Here is a 16855-nt window from a genome sequence, read left to right as displayed (position 1 = left end):
TGCAAGGAAGAATGGGCAAGAATTTCAGTCTCTCGATGTGCAAAACTGATAGAGACATACCCCAAGCGACTTGCAGCTGTAATCGCAGCAAAAGGTGGCTCTACAAAGTATTAACGCAAGGGGGCCGAATAATTTTGCATGCCCCACTTTTCATTTTTTTATTAGTTAAAAAAGTTTCAAAAATCCAATAGATTTCGTTCCACTTCACAATTGTGTCCCACTTGTTGGTGATTCTTCACATAAAATAAAAAATTTATATCTTTATGTTTGAAGCCTGAAATGTGGCAAAAGGTTGAAAAGTTCAAGGGGGCCGAATACTTTCGCAAGGCACTGTATATATAAAATTATTATCATACTGTTTCCACAAGCAACTGGTTTTCAGTTTTGCGGAAAATATACCACAGTACCACAGTTATAATTTTATGCATATTCTGCTGTTTCTGGTAGGAGAAAAAAAGTGAAATATCAATAATAGTAATAAATGCAACAACACAGTGGATTAAAAAAAAACTCTCAATACTTGTTTGTTCACAGATACAGCAGATACAGCACTGCATCCTCAATAAAGACAGTACCCTGCACAGAACTGGGGTCACCTTCTAGACACCCCACTACGCTTTGTGGTACTAGGGAGATTTACACTGTGTGAAGACTGTGCTTGCACAGTTAATGGGATTGTCTTGAACCCCAACCACCACAACCACAAGCTGTTTTTTTATATACATGCATTCAACTTGATTGCAAAAAATCTTTGAAAGTGGCTTCGTTTCCAGTGATCCTGAATTCTGTGCTCAAGTGCTATAACAGTAATACTGATATTGTGTACTTCTCACAACGGATTTGTCAGAGCCTGGGAAGCGTGGCGATGGTGGGCGAACTGTACCTTAATTTTGATGTTAAGAGGGTCTTTATCACTGAGGCTCACTGTGTCCACAGTCCGCTTCCAAGATGTGGCAAGACTAAAGCAACTGTGGCTACAGGAGGATATTAAAAAATAACTATAAAGTATAATAAGTATCCAGTATATGAAGGCGAATTGTGCATTTTATATGTGTCCATTGTTAATTTTAAACACCTTGGCAATACTGAGTTGTATCAAGACTTTTTTTTTAACTGTTTTGATGTCTAGGAGCTCCACCCGGAGAATCCCTGAAAATCCTTAGAGTCCTCTTCCTGTGCCGCCGAAGTTTGGTGAGGGAATGAGACGTGGAGCGTGGCACTCCCTAGAACAGAGTCTGAATAAGCAGTACAGCACGAGCACCTTTGATCACGTTCTGATTTACTGCCTTTCATGTCGTTCATCTGTCACTCAATCAGTGGGCCAATTAAAGGGACCTCGCGGGGGACTGCACATGTTCCTTGTGGAAATGAGAGAGCAAGTGATGATCTGAACGAGTCGTCTGTCAATGACAGTCTGGTTATCCCTCTGCAGTACTGTTGCATCAAAAGACTTTTAAAAAATAACAGTTCATTTCAAATAATTTCTGTCCATGTTGTGGGCACTGGGATGTCAGCTTGGTATGTGAGGCTATTGGTTATTATCACTCAGCTCAGTTCTTTTTCAAGCACTATAACGCTGACGATCCTTTGTAGTTCCTTTGTGGGATCTTTTCCATTCACACTGCTTAATTTTGCTTCGTATTTTGTCTGGCTTTGTTAATCATTTCTCATTTTTCACTCTGTTCCCGTTGGGCAAAAAGAAATTATCTTTCGGGCCTATGGGCAATGATTTAAATGTCTGTGAACAACATCCCTGCTCAAGTGTGACGATAGTGTGATGAGGCTGATTTCTGTAGCATGGTCTGAACTGCCTTCAGGTTATGGTCGGGGAGATATAACCTATATGAAATCATTCACAGGAACCTAGTTCCAAGTAAGAATCTATGGTAGGAGAAATGTTTGAACGTTTTTGCCAAATCTTTGTCTTTTGCATAGTCAAGACTATGCGTTCCCCTGCCTTTCTGTCTGCTCCCTTACTGTCCTGCTGACGAAGTTCACTAGTAGGACCTGTGCGTACTTTGTCTGACAAGAAGAAGAGATGGGCAGGGAGGGGGAGAGGGAACTGTGGGCCCAGGTTTGCCAGCTGTGCTCAGAGCCGGGTTTGGGCCTCAGGGATGTAGATCTCGATGCTGTCGGCACTCTCGGTGGCAGAGTTTTGCCGGAAGGACGCGGCACGCTTGGCGGCCTGGAGTCTCCGTCGAGCTTCCTGTCGCTGCCGGTCTCCCAGGTCCAGGGACTTCTCTCTCACAGGGAGAGCTTTTCCCCCTCTTGAAACCAGCATGACCCCAGCTCCACTCGCGCCTCCTGCCCCCGGTTTCTTTGGTAACGGAGGAGGAGTCTTCTTATCCTCCTGAAAGCGACGGGGAGATGGAAGAAGGAGGAGGGTGCATGGAGAAGCAGGGAGCATCGGAAGGAGGAAAACAGTGAGGGAGAAGGTTGAAAAAAGCCAGAGCCAAGAGGGAAAGAGTCAGGAGTGATTGGGTACGGGCGAAAACCAAAGAGGAAAGAGAGAGGGCATGTAGACGGAGCACAGGCAGCATGAAAAAGATAGAGGGAAAAGAATCGGAAAAGGAGCGAGAGGAAGGTAAGGAAGAGGGTGTAAGGAGATTCCAGGTGGAGAGGGTGAGGAGAGGCAGAAAGGAAGGAGAAAGAGTAAATTAGGTTGTCTGTATTTGTGTGACACTTCAGTTCTAATCATCTTACTGTTTTAGGGGCGGGGTTTGGCAGAGAAAGGAGGGAGGAGATGGGGGAAGGGAAAAAGGGGAAGAAAGAGAGATTCTTATGAAAGTTTACCACGCTAAATGAACACAGTATTTTGTATAGTAGCGTCCTGGTTTTACTGTGATCATTTATGGCATGCAGTGTTTTCCTACAGGCTGCATTATGTGTCTCTACACCTCTCTGTTCTATGGCACGGATGTGATGAGGTTCAGCACACTCCAGTCAGCCTTTATCGCAGTATACCACAGTAAACTACTATGGAGGGATGAGACGCAGCCCAGGGAACAGAGGGAAAGTGAAGCGGGAGTTAAGCAGGCAGAGAAGGAGGAGACGGAAATGCTCTTGCTCCTGCCGTACCGCTCTCTCACTCGTCTTCTTGTCGGCCAGTCTCCAGCCAGCATCCTTTATCCTCAGCAGCTCCTGGAATTTCCCGCGCACGTCCTCCATGGCCAACTGGAGCAGGTCCCAGAATCCCGCCAGGTCTTGGGAACTCGGCTGGGGGTAGGCAGAAGGATCCTGGAAAAGTGGACAGGCCAGCGTACAGATGCACATTCACAGACAGAAAGACACAGGGGGTTTGAACCGCTATGCAGTTTTTTGAGATAAATCGATCCTAAATGAGCAGTCCAGGAAAAATGATATCATTGTGAAATTGTGAGGCCGAGATAAAGCACACGGATCAGGAAGAGACGCACTCACCACGCTCTGCTGGCACAGCCGGAAAAACTGTTGCACCTTCTGGGACATCAGCAGCTGGGCACTGCCCACCGCACTGCGGATCTTCTCCAGAACTGCAAGGGCAAGGAGGACAAAAATGCAAGAAAATCGTTATGACCACACAAAGCTGTTTAATCCCTATCAGGTTTGCCAAGCTGCAGCTTTTCTTCATGTATATATTTAAAAGAGGCAGATTCACTCAAGTCTGTGAGATTTCTACCAGACCTGCAGTTTCTATAAAACATCAAGCCGGACCTGGTCCCTCTGTCTCGTTAGAGCTGTAAGGCCTTGAAGAAGGCTGCTACAATGGTGGAAGCTAAGTTGGAAACTTGGAAAATGTTGCTATCCAATATGACAGAGCTGTAGGAAAACAAACAGCTGGGTCACCCTAGGCTCTCCCCTTACCCCCGGCCCGGGCCACCTGCGCTCTGCTACTCACTCTCCTCGGGTAAGTCGTGCTCCTCCGCCTCCCTCTCCATCATCTGACACCAGCCCTCCATCCTCTCCACCTCCGTCTGCAGGAGGCGCAGGAAGAACTCTCCATCGCGGAGGCAGGGGGAGGCGCGGCCGGAGTCAGGGAGGCTGCGGGGGCCCTCCGATTGCCAGGCGCGCTCCAGAGGCCTGGGGGCCGGTGCGCCCGCGGAGCTGGGCCCGCCCTCGTAGGCGTTGTGGTAGTCCTCGCGGTAGGCCCACTGGCCCTGCGTGTGCACGGTGCGGAACTCGCTGTACTGGCTGGAAGACTCGGGCTCCGAGGAGTGCCGCTGGAAGGAGCAGCCAAACTGCAACCCCTTGTCCTGCGTAGAGATGCTCAGCCCGGGGAAGCCCTCGGTCTCCAGGTCAGCCTGCACACTTGCTGTCACACTGTTTGAGCGCTTGAAGCGGGCACGCCTGGCATGGGGCAGAGCACAGGGCAGGAGGGCTGTCAATCATACCGCTTCTGTCGACATCCACTTAACTTCACCCTTTCCCTGTCCTTCTCCCACTCTTTCCTTTCACCTCTCCTTATTTCTGTCCTCAGTGATTTTCTAGATCCATAGTCTCCTTGGGCACACTGCAGCTGTGTGTTGTGTGCTTCTCCTACAACAGGGCACACTGCAGCTGTGTGTTGTGTGCTTCTCCTACAACAGTGCCCAAGAGATCAGCATGCCAAACACCCTTCATCACATACCCATTCAACACACTCTGCGCCATCCGCCTGTCCAGCACATGATACACATCACACCTGCTGCCCTCTCCCTGCATGACAAAGCACCTCCTACCCTCCCTTCCCATCCACTGGCCATACTCCCCCCTGTGCAGAGAGGTAGATGATGGTCAAGGAGGGTGGCTGTGAATGCACACTGACAGGAGAGCTGAATCATCCCTTCACACTGTTATGTGCTGAAGAACAAGCGTGGTTGTGGCGCACTCACTCCTAACACAGTCATTCCTTTAGCCCAACTTCTGAGCCACATTTCCTTTTTTGCTCATATTTGTTCTGGCGAAATGTTTGTTTTCACAAATCAAAGGGAAAATCAAGTTGAGAGCAATAAATTAAAGAAACTTTTATTTTTGTAGCAAAAGTTGCCAAGCTGCAAATATAGTAAAAGGAAGTATGGAAATGTCTATTCATATATTACACAGGACGGACTTGTGCAAGACTCCTAGTTACCAGGCAGACAGGCAACATCAGAATCTACAGTAATGAAATTCAAACCTCTATACACCATCCATTTCCATATCCCAGACACCCCCGTTTCAACAGTGTCCTCAGCTTTTTATGACATCAAGAGTTGCATTTAAATATCTGTTTAGTCACCCTGGGCTTTTTGAATTGGATGCAAGTGTTGGTCTTAGTTGCAAAATCTGTAGGAATCTAACGAGGAGACGGAAGCGAGCAAATCTGCAGAGAACGGATTCTTCCAGGACTTACCGCTTATCCTCCTCCACCTGGACTCCGATGGAATGCACCTCCCGAAGTGCCTTGCTTTCTGTGTCCGAGTCCGAGAGTGTCTCTGAGCTGTCGACCTGCCGGACAAAGAACAGCAGGGCCTCAAATACCCTCTCACACCCTGTCCACCACTCTTCTGGTCACTGCCATAACCCACTCACTCTGTCAGGTTGATTTTAGTTCAACGGCGGTAAGGTCATTCACAGTGTGTTGGTGTTTATTTAAAAGACCGATCAGACAAGTTTAATCTTTTCTTTTTCTTTTGTAACAAGCTCGTGAGCATGAATTAGAACTGGGGTCTCCAACCCTGGTCAGGGAAAGCTCCAATCCAGAAAATCCTTTAGGTCAGCCTAAGCTACTTTTTTTTTAAAGGATGGGAATACCTGTACGCTGTTGATTAACAGGTGTTGCGCTCAAATAAGGAATTAATGACATAATGATCTCTTATAAAACCGGCTAGATTGTGGCTCTCTAGGACCAGAGATGGTGACGCGTGCATGAGAACAGAACACGTTTCTATCTGTTTTCAAAACTTCATGAAAGATAATGTGATATTACATGAAATGAAACTTGGGCAATAGCAAACGCTCTCAGCGGAAACTCTGTTTCAGCAAGTATTTAGAAAGGGGCTTTAGGTGACAGACTGGCTCCAGGATTAGGCCGACTGGAGCGTCAGCTGTCAAAGCCCAGCGTGCTCCTGCTGTTACCTTGAGATTGTTGGGTGTGCGCAGATCATTCTGAGCCGTAGGATCTGAATTGCTGATCCGTCAGCCTAAAAGCTTTTTTACAATATCTACAGATCCTGCTCCAACACCGCTCTTTTAAGACAGCGAGTGATGGGGCAGCATGGTCTTGGGCGTGCTGCGACGATCAGCTGTACCAGAGGCCCAAGACCGGGATGCTCTGTCGGAGGTGAACCGACCTGCACTGCGATAGAGGGCCTCCACTTCCTCCCCCGGCTGTCCTGCTTGTGTTCCTCTGACCCAGCGCTGCTGCTCGGCCTGCCCGCGGAGAAGCTGTTCTGGGGGAGAGACGCGGACTTCCCCAGGCTGCCCCCGGGCCGGTCCCTCTCCCGCGAGCTTCTCCCCCCTTCCAGCAGGTTATCGGCGGAGTTACTGTGTTGCTTGGCTCTCGCAGGCCCCTGGCCGCCGTGGTAATAGGCCTCCCGGGACCCTCTGCTCCCGTCCAGGCTCTCTGCAGAATTGCTGTGCTGCTTGCCGCGCCCCGTGCCCGTGCCCGTGCCGGAGCCGGAGCCGGAGCCGGAGCCACCCTGGTAGTAGCCGCAACGGGATGAGCGCCCCCCTCCATCTAGACTGTCGGCTGAGTTGCTGTGCTGTTTGGCACGCCCTGCTTTGGGCTGCCCTGTGCTCTGGAAGTAGGCGTCCTGTGTGGATTCAGTGCTGCTCTGCGCGGTCACCGAGATGAGTGGCTTGGACATGCGGGGCGGGAGAGGAGGGGGTGCCTTCCGGTGTGGGAACACTGCGAGAGGGAGAGGGACACATGGGGCAAGGGGGGAGCGTTTGGTCAGGGAAAGAGAGAGAGAGGAGGAAAATGAGAGTGAAGAGGGGAGATTGAGAAAATGAAGGTGAGATGGGAGGAAAGAAGAGGGAAAGGGAAGGGGGAAGATGGGAGAAATACAGGATTTGGAAATGAATATGAGAGAAAGGATGAGACGACACAGGGAATGAGAAAGAGCGCAGACAGAATTTTTATAAGAAAAAGGACTGCAAGGACAAAGCGCTCCCTTTCAGAAAATTGAATGCACATCATTTTCTTCGAAGAGACAGAACGTTATTTCAAACTGCACATCACAGCCACAGCGCAAAGCCTGCGCTGTGCTTTACGATTGTGCTACATCTGTATGTCTGGGACAGCTGTGCCGGACAGGGGGAAAAACATCACACAAATCTCTATATTATAACAACCTGGCCTCTCCAGCTTTTATTTCTGCCATTCTGAGAGAGCTGCCTGTCAGGGCTGTCAGAACTAAAGGCAACCAGATTGGAGAACATGGAATTTATCTTCTGAAATTGAGAAGATACCCTCCTATACCCTCTTTTATATATATCCTTTTTTTTCTCTTCTTAAAGCTTCCATCCTCACTACAGTGTTCGCAGCTCCCAGCATGACTACATTCTGTGCAGAGATGTACTGCAAAATGTGACACCTCCGCAGTTTTGAACAGATTTGCTAAACTTGCAGAAAGGAAGCCAGGCAGGGAGCTGAAGACTTAAAGTACTGAAGGAAAAAATCCCAACAACAAAAAAATCATTTTACTCCCTGGAGGGTATTGAAGAATTCCTGAGTGGTAAAAGACGAGATGGAGACAGACAGAAACTGAATGAAAGGGAGAGAAGAAAAGAGGTGACAGTGCAGAGAAAGACTTGCTGAGAAATGAGGGAGAGAGAGAGAGCTGTGTCTCACTACCTGCCGACTTGCCCCCTCCCTGGGACGCAGCCAGAGAGAAGACAGGCAGACAGTCATCGTCCTGCGAGCAGCCGGCCTGGATGGCTCGTATGTAGCTGTGGCTGCGCATCCGAAAACATCCCGGCAGGTCCAGGGCGTCCACAGCCTGAGACTCCACCTCGCCGAACACCGACTCGCACACCGCCTCGAACTGCCGATTCAGCGTCTCGCCCAGCTGCGACACAGGGCGCAGGGTTATCACAGAAGCCTTTCTTCACTTCCTGGCCCGGGGACGAGCAACAGTTATATACAGGACTGAAAGGGCTGCTGTGAGCGGTCGTTGAGGAAGACACACTGGTGTGTGCTCATTGAGGAAGCAAAATGCCTCAGTAATGGAATATAGAAGATCAGAGATAAGATCACTTTGTTGGCCAGATACAATTTCTTGCATTAGGAATGAGTCTTTTCACATACCCCAACTCTCTCTCCATGAGACACGCAGACAGGGAGAGAAGCTTGGGGTCGGAGCACAGGGTCAGCCATTTATACAGCACCCCTGGAGCAGCTGGGGTTAAGGGTCTTGCTCAGGGGCCCAACGGAGTAGGATTCCTCTGCCGGCAGGAGTAGGATTTGAACCGGCAAACCTTCCAGCCACAGGCGCAGAGAACTCATCAGCAGTAGACACAGTGATTCACACCAAACATATCACCCTGAAGCTCCCTCAGGGACCAGAAACAGTACCACTATCTTCAAAGATATGAAACGAATGCTTTCCGCGTATCACATGGGATGGACACATGAATAGCGTTTAATGAAGACACTGACTGCAAACTCTTTGCCAGGAGATGTTCCCCTTTAGCACAACTGTAACGAGTCTGCGTTTGGTATAGGGGACCACTGGCTTGGGAGAGGAAATAATGAGGCTCAAATAATGCGTTGCAGTTGGTGTGCAGTTTGGCCCATCTGCTGAGTACGGATGCATGCCCAGTTTCCAGAGTTCTAGCTGAGCTTTGTCTGAAACAAATGACCCCTGGTGGCTAGATAGGCACATTACAAGAAATTGCCTTGAAGATTTTACTCAGTAAGCTGGTGCACAAGTGGCACTCTGGTTTCACAGCATCTCCGCATACCACGCACACACACATCCCTCGATTGAACGCATGCTTTGCACATGGAGAGTTACAGACAGTAGCAGGCTCACCTGTGAGCTGGTCAGCGAGCGGGTATAGCTGTGGGACCTGGAGCTGTTTTTTGGTGTGGTGCGGCTGGGAGGGTACACATCGGTGCACTGCTTACAGGGGTGCCTGCAGGGTGGCAGACATGGAGCACATGAGATCATCGAGCAGCCAACCTGCACAGCCATCCCCTTTCGTAATGCCCTCCCTGCTTATTCCTGATTTCAGGGCCCGGTGGTTCTGCGCATGAAAGAAACACTGTCCGACCTATAAAAGGCTACTGTGTGAACGTAATATAGTATTTATATCAAAGCATGAGGTTTAAAAGGAAATTGGAAAAACATATAAGGAAACAAAATTACAGGGTTTATTTATAATAAATGTAGTATTTTTAGTTCCATCAACTGCATGGGGAGTATAGGCTGTGCAATGGTCTATTATAGTGGTCCTCGTCACCGTTCAATCTATACAACGTTGAACGTTTTAAAGGAGGTAATGAGCGTCTTAGGTGAGCCCCAGAAAGGAAAGCACACGGCGGAGGGTACTTGATCTGAGAGGCCGGAGAGAAAATGGCGGGCGGGGTGGGGGGGCTCTCACTTGGAGTTGCTGCAACGCTGATCCATGCTGACGGACCTGCGGAGGGCGTCCCTCTGGGCAATCAGTGCCGACTTCGGGGAGGCCTTGGGGCTGGTGTCTGAGTCCCCGCTGTCGTCGTCGCCCATGGCCTTGATGTAGCTGCCGCTGCGCATGCGCCGGCAGGGGATCTCCCCGCCCGAGTCTGGGCCGCCACCCGGGTACCCGCCCGCCCAGTCGTCAGACGGGACCTGCGCCACATGGACAGCGGGATTGACGCAGACGCGGGCATGCCTTCTCACAGGCATTGCGACTGAATGAGACGACGGCTTATGAGGACTTTGACTGAGCGGAGAGGATTTGATTTTTGCGCTGGAACAGAATACTGTTGGCACTCAACCTAGTGATGCAGAAATGGAAAGTACAGCCCTTCAGCATGACTCTCCTTGGACTGGACTGGATTGTGATCTCCTGAAGCATGCAGTCTCATTAAAACTTGCTATTCGCTTCACTATTACAGAACTAATATACTAATCACTGTCCCACATTTACTTGCAAAGCTACGAAGATGACGGAAGTATTGTCACTGAGGGCTGTCCTTAGTGGTAAATGTACAAAAAAAAAGCCTAACACTAACAAAAAAAAGTTTTCCAACTGGACAAACACACTGTAATACAGAAAATCTGCAGATAACAAATGTCAAACACTCAGAAATGAGAAACTTGGCCACAAAACAATTTTTTTGTTAAAAAAAGCATCTGAGTCGCTTCATTCAGATCCCAGCAGGCAGACGGAGTAATGGGGCTGCGGCCGCCTTGTTGGCTAAGAAATAGATTTGCTTGATTTTTCAGTGTCACTGTGACTCAGAGGTAGCTGTTGAGTACAGAGTTGCTCTGTGAGTGACAATCTGTCTGCCTGTTTGCATTCTGCTGCAATTTCTCTGGAGTCCCGAAGGGCCCTGAGATGGGTCCCCCAGAGAGAGAATCTGTCTTAAAGTGACATGTTTAATAAAGCTTTTAATCCTAATTTCAGCGTGGCTCTGCCTGAGTGCCAGCATGATTCACCATCAGCAGGAATGCACATGAAAAACCCAGACTGGATGAGCACATACCAGGACACATATCTAATAAAGGGTCACACACATGTCTACAAGCTATCAGAGGTTAGGAGACACACAAGCTCTCACCCAGCTTTGGATCTTGTGTCACATACTGGGATTTATAAATAAGAAGCTGCAAGTTGCGAGTGAACAACAAGATGTTTCAGCAGAGCTGGCCAAGGAGACGGAGGGAGAAACTCGGTTGAAGAATGATCATGACAATGAAAGATATGATTAGTTCTTCCGCTAAGTCAAAGAGCAAGTGCAGAACGCCATGACACCTTCGGTTTCAAGAGGCAAAGGAGAAAAACAGGCTTCACCCTACCAGGCCAGCCCTTCTCAAGTACAAGTAAAACTCCAATCAAATGTTAAATTACAGCAAGGACGGCACCTGCAGATATGAGTGAGGGTTAGACTGCTCACTTCCAGTCCGCCATAGAGGTTCTGTGTCTACAGGATGTGCTGAACTTACCACTTATGACTTAGGAACAGGGGCTTGTTTGCTGTTAGAGCTCATTTCATCCAGTCACTAGATGGTGAAAAGGGTTACAGCACAGAGTGCCACTCTAGGACTGTCCTAGCTGAGTGGGGGCGCTGCAGAGACGTGCCACAGAGACACGGCAGAGTCTGCAGGCTGGCACGCGTGGCTGCTCCGTGGCGAAGCCATGCTGCTCGACACTTAATTAAACTGCTAATAAATTGTCCACCTGCAGTAGCTGGCAGGGGAGCTTGGCTGTAGTGCTGCTAGACTGTCACAGCGCCTATAATTACCTGCCTGGTGACAGGGCACCAGGTTAACCTGCTGTCTTAGCCCTATTTTAGACTCCTCGGCTATTTTGGAGAACTGTATTTCCATACAGACATGCAGTAAAACGGTTCTTTTCCCACAGGCATCACAGTGGCATAGCAGATGGTGCAGCTGCCTTACAGCTGTTCTTGGTCTGATTCTGGGGTTGGGCACCTTTCCTGTGGAGTTCACACATGGGCTTCCTCCAGGTGCTCCCCTCTCATCCTGCCTCCCGCAAGCTTGCGGGTCAGTGCTAAACTGCCCTTTTCCACAAAGAGCAGGCACAGGGGCCTCACTTTATTAACTGGCTCCCTCTGGTGAAGCTCTACTGTCTCCAGGTGACCCCAGCTTAATTAGAATGAATGGAAATAAGGGTCAGATGCAGAAGGTAATGGTAATTTCCCCCTGCTCACAAGGAACTGTGTAAGAGCAACCAAACATCTACTCCTTTTACACTCTCAACCTTTTTTGCTGTTGATGTTTTCTAGCCAAAAACCTAGAAAATGTGTGTAGCTGACTTACAGCTGCAGGGTCTGTAGGGTCAGAAGTGAGAGTGTGTGCCTTGCTGTCGTTCCACAGAAGTGCTTCATTTCCTCGCTCTTAATTCATTTCTTGGCCATCATAGGGCATCAGAGTCTGGGTGGTGCAATTTATTTGGAGGCGTCAGCTGCTTTGCGCAGCTTGCGAGTTTAGGTACGAGACCGACTCTGCATCTGACGCGCCGAACAGTAGAAGCATTGTCCCGGAGTGTGGGACACAGGAAAGGTCCTAAGGATGGCTATTATCAACCTGTAATAAGACTGGGATTGGTTATTTGATCAGTGGAGTGTACTTTTAAAGGTCAAGCCTTCACAAACAGAAAGCAGCGGACTAGAAAGAAGGCATTTTTTCTTGCTCTGCGGAGGCAATTTACAGAAAGGAGAGGGCGAGGGGCAGGTACAGTAGGGGCTGTGTGCTGAATGCATTATTTGGTGCAAAGGTTTTACCTTTCAGTGTGTCACCGCCCTGGGTGCAAGCACACAGGGCTCAGAGGGAAGGACAATGCACGGATGGCTAGGAGTTTGGTTTTGGAGAAATGTGCTTGCTTCTAACGTGTTCCCTTACCCCCGCCCCTCCCTGCGCCACACTTGTCCTCATGTTCGCAGAACGAGAGACGCGCTCATTAACACCCCCACGGGCAGCCCAAGTGAACAATGACACTGCCATTGCATTTAGTAGCCAGTTAACGTCTCTCTCCTGGCAGCGGAGACAGTGACAAATTGGCTCCTGCTCCCTCACCAGCACTACAGTCACAGGCTCTGCTGAGAGCAGTCAGCGCCTCTTCTGATCAGGCCCGCCGAGCTGTGCTGCCCATTAGCACTCACCTCAATGCCTTAACTACAGCTGGGCACCAGGTTAGGAGTGGAGCGGTGGAAATGACATCGGGGGGCTGGTAATTCATCTTCTGATTGATGCTGACCTAATGAGGACGGCTGGAAGACTGTATGCTGGCTCTGAAGCTCTTTGAATTTTTTTCTTTTGTTTTTCCCAAAGGGCACCCAGAGCACTTATTACTGCGGTTGCACAGGCAACGCCGTTGCATTTCCTGTGTTCGGTGGTGATTCCCTTTTCTGCCTCGTGGGGTTTATTAAAAATCGATCGTATGTTACTGGTCGAAGGCAGACATGTCGAGCCGGTGGTGTTAGACTTATTAGGGGCCTGGTATATCAGGTGGGTGGCTGCGTCAGCATGCGCAGGCTGCAAGGGAACAAGTAAAAGGTTTATTCCCTGCTGAAGAGAGAAGAAAGAAAACACAACATTTCGGCTGGGGAGCCTTCTTCAGGTGTGTGAGCCTTCTTGTGTTTTCTTTCTTCTCTTTTCAGCCTGGTATAACTCTCACTTGACAACTAAAATGAGCGGAAATAATATATATTGATAAATATTTTGGCTTTAAGAAACATTGTTCAGAGTTGGGGCAGTTTAAGGGGAAGTGGAAGCTGCTGTCAATTATTTGATGTAAGAATGTAAAAGAGCCATTAATAATAATGGCTATTTTACAATAGCCAATAATAAAGCAGGCCATTTCTGCTTGCACTTAAAATGTTGAACAGTATATCTTATTCCCAACATGTACTGAAAGGCATTCAAATGCAACAAATGCTGCTGATGCTAACACTCATGTGTTATATTTTTAATGCCTCTTAGTATATTAAGGTGTGGTATGTAAGGTAAGGTACAGCTATACCACAGCTATACCACACCAATGAATACTGATAAGGGCAAAATCAATATTGTGGTTCCTTACCCTCACTCTCTTAAAAGAGTTCTACTTTTTAATTTTGTGAAATGGCTAAAACCAATTATAATTCGAACGTACCAGTTATGAGTGTGTCTAACAGCTCTGAAACAGCTTATGCTTTTGTATCTTTAATGCATCTTTAAGGGCATGGGGAAAACTTATAAAACAAAAGACTACAAAACAGGCACACATTCAAAGGTAATGAAAAATCATGGAGACGTGGAGTACAAAAGACTGTGCTCTTTCCCGTCAAGATAAGCTTTTTCACACAGTCTAGTGTACTTTGCCTGCATGTGACAGTTCTGTTACTGTGAGAAAGCCTGGGGACATACGGTTGTATGTTAATGATAACTTCAATAAAACTACAATTACCAAGCCATTGTATTGAAATGTCACTATTACAACAGTGTACTGAAGTTGCAGGGGCCTGCAGTAATATTGCAGACGTATCTGGGATTAAATTGCAAGCTCTCAGAGTTCCTCTGGGTATGTGGTCTTGATTTATCAGCGTCATTGCAGATATAGTCCCCATGTTTTCCGTGGAAAAAGTGGCTCACATCAAAAAGGGAGGCAGTAGGCCTGGTCCTGTCTGTACTAAGGATACTGACTTTCCCCGTGCTCGCAGTTTAACATTCTGTTCATTCTTCAGTGAAACATCTGTCTAAAGGGAAATCAAACCAAACTGTTTCATGTCCGCCTTTACTTGTAGGTCAACATCAGCAGTACCACCGAAAAGGACCCCAAACAAAAACTCTTTAACTCACCTAGGACAGTTAAACATGTCTGAAACAAGGTGCGCTTTGTCTGCACTTCTGCTTGTAGAAGGAGTGCGAGTGTGTGTCGCTGGAGGTGAAGGCAGGGGGCTTCCTCGCCTTGGATGGCCTCTTACCTGTAAGTAATGATAGCTGCGATCCTTGGCCTTGCCGGGGTCCAGAGGCACCAGCGCCTTGTCGTAGCCTGCTTTGGAGGAGGGGTAGACCTCCCTGGCCTGGCTCACCGTCATGGAGGACCAGGTGCTCCTCTTCAGGGAGTGTCCGCTTTCCCCAGCCAGCGCCATGCTGGTGCAGGCCAGGCACTCCCCGGGTGGCCCTTTGCCTTTGAGGGCCTTGAGCGTCAGGTCTTGCAGCGCCCCATCCAGACCCTCGGGGCTGGGGGGCACCCCTCCCCTCCCGGCTGCCCCGCCCCCCGGCACCAGGAAGCTGCTGTCGCTGTCGAGGTTGTCGTCGGAGCTCCACCAGCCGGCCGTCTTGCTGCGGTGACGCGACTCCCCGCTCTTGCTCCGCTCCCGGCTCTTGCTGCGGCGCGGCTGGCGGGAGACGTGGTGCTGCTGGGGAGGGTAGTGCGGGTAGGCTCCTTCCTCGGGCCCCTGCCCGCCCCCCCCGCCCCCCCTCCGGGGGTCCGCCCGCGTGCCGTTGTACTCGCGCTTGGAGGGCGCCTCCAGGGAGTGAGACTTGGCGAAGAGCCGCTGGACGGAGTGCACCAGGTGCCGGATGCGGCTGGGGCTCTCGCTGCGCTGCTCCCCGCTGGCCGCCCGCTGGTACTGCAGGGTGTGGAAGCCGTCCGGGTGGAAGGGCAGCTGCTTCTCGAACTGGTCCAGCAGGTTAGGGGGCAGCCGCTGCATCTTACTTGAGGAAGAGGAGGAAGGGTGGTGCTGCGCCGCCGAGGAAGAGGCCAGGCATTCCTCGCAGGAGTCGTAGGTCTGGCTGGGGTGCGACCGGGGAAAAGTGCCCCCGCCGGACAGAGGCAGGGACTCGGGGGGACCCCCGGGGGGGTAGTAGGAGGGGTGGTCACCCTGGTAATGGTCAAAGGAGGGGCGGGGGTCGTGGTAGAGAGGCATGTAGTCGCGGGGCACGTCCTCAGGGATACAGTGGCAGGGCCCCGAGGACGAGTGCTGGGACAGGCTGCGGCTCACATGGTAGCCCTTCATGACCGGGTCATGGTGGGTCACGCAGAAGGAAGGCACTGCGGGAGGGGTAGGACTGGCCTGGGATCACCTGAAAGAGAAGAGCCAGACAGGGAGAGGAATCGGAGAGTCAGGGGGGCAGCCACGTGTACTCTCTATTTGCTGACCCTTCAGGCTTCAGGCTTGACGCCTGGTGCGCCAAAAACGATTGAGCAGGATTGTATGTGCTGGTCGACGTCAACGACTCAACTCCGGGAACCGAGTGGAAAGTGCTGGTTTCGCCAGCAGTCTCGTGATCAATCTGTTTCTGCCATCGAAAGATTGTGGGTGAGTTGGTTGCAGTTGAACTAAAGCTCTGGTGTGCTGATGCGTCTACTAGAAGGTCACACAATTTATTACATCTCACAGAACTATCTGTAGATGGCTCTCCTTAATATTACTGCTGTTTGAAGTCTAAGAGCCATTTGAGCATTTTCAAAAACAAGGGTGTATTGTGTCTGACTCATAGCAGTGTTGAATGAATCCTTGGACAAACTGTGTGAGGGTGGCAGTCACACACAGGAAATCACGTCATTGTATTAATGTCACGGTGGACATCCCCACCTCCAGAGGGCGCTCTAATCCTCTCTAGATAGTCCTTTTAATAATTACTTCCTGGTGTGTCTAGTTAGGTCTCTTATTTAAGTTTTCTTCCCCCAGCCTTTGGGCCTCAGCTTTGGACAATGATTGTCTCACGGCCCGCCAGACAGGGTTCACAGGGAAGTCTGAGGGCATAGGCCAGTAATAGTCACCCTGACCTTCTGAGACCATGGCCTGGGACGAAGCCCCGTATTCCTGGTTCTTGTTTTTCGTGTGTCTGTTCCTGTTTTGTCTCCGGATGGATATCCCGACAATGGACATGACCTGTTTCCTGATTCTCCTGTGGACCTCCCTGGATTTGCTGCAATGGATACCCACCCTTCACTTCATCACTGTGAGCACCAATAGACCTCGTGTGTCTTCCCTCAACTCCGTCCCCTATTCCTTTCTGGATGTGCTGCCTCGCATGGGGTCTTAAAATACTCTTTCCACCGGAGCCTCACCCGGCTACTGTTACAGTTAAGGATTGTTTCTGTGGAGTAGCTGGCTGTCTCTCCCCAGGTCTGTGCAAAACCAGGTAGAGACTCCCCTACCTCTAACAACAGCGCGTTCTTTGTGAATGTTTTAAGGATGTCCAATTTTGTAATGGCCAACATGGTTAGATTGGGTACCTTTGCTTTAATCAGG

At 49.7% G+C, this 16855-nt stretch overlaps 1 protein-coding gene across 1 annotated transcript in view; it reads right to left on the bottom strand.

The window, feature by feature from the left end:
* Nucleotides 1-339: 339 nt before the first annotated feature.
* The window catches only part of dlgap3 (discs, large (Drosophila) homolog-associated protein 3), a 111232-nt gene continuing 94716 nt past the window's right edge, over nucleotides 340-16855 (bottom strand). Inside the window, exons 3-12 of the mRNA XM_088602497.1 lie at nucleotides 14576-15680; nucleotides 9547-9773; nucleotides 8976-9078; nucleotides 7796-8009; nucleotides 6291-6847; nucleotides 5351-5445; nucleotides 3878-4326; nucleotides 3421-3512; nucleotides 3079-3237; nucleotides 340-2350 (exon numbers count right to left, since the gene is read on the bottom strand). Coding sequence (XP_088458623.1) covers nucleotides 2090-2350; nucleotides 3079-3237; nucleotides 3421-3512; nucleotides 3878-4326; nucleotides 5351-5445; nucleotides 6291-6847; nucleotides 7796-8009; nucleotides 8976-9078; nucleotides 9547-9773; nucleotides 14576-15613 — 3195 coding nt within the window. The 5' untranslated portion in view covers nucleotides 15614-15680 and the 3' untranslated portion in view covers nucleotides 340-2089. The remainder of the gene's footprint in view (nucleotides 2351-3078; nucleotides 3238-3420; nucleotides 3513-3877; nucleotides 4327-5350; nucleotides 5446-6290; nucleotides 6848-7795; nucleotides 8010-8975; nucleotides 9079-9546; nucleotides 9774-14575; nucleotides 15681-16855) is intronic.

This window comes from Lepisosteus platostomus, chromosome 13, assembly GCF_059453375.1.
Source record: "Lepisosteus platostomus isolate fLepPlt1 chromosome 13, fLepPlt1.hap1, whole genome shotgun sequence".
In the NCBI taxonomy this organism is placed as follows: domain Eukaryota; kingdom Metazoa; phylum Chordata; class Actinopteri; order Semionotiformes; family Lepisosteidae; genus Lepisosteus; species Lepisosteus platostomus.
Note: the sequence above shows the minus strand (reverse complement) of the source record. Positions and strands in the feature narration are given on the sequence as shown.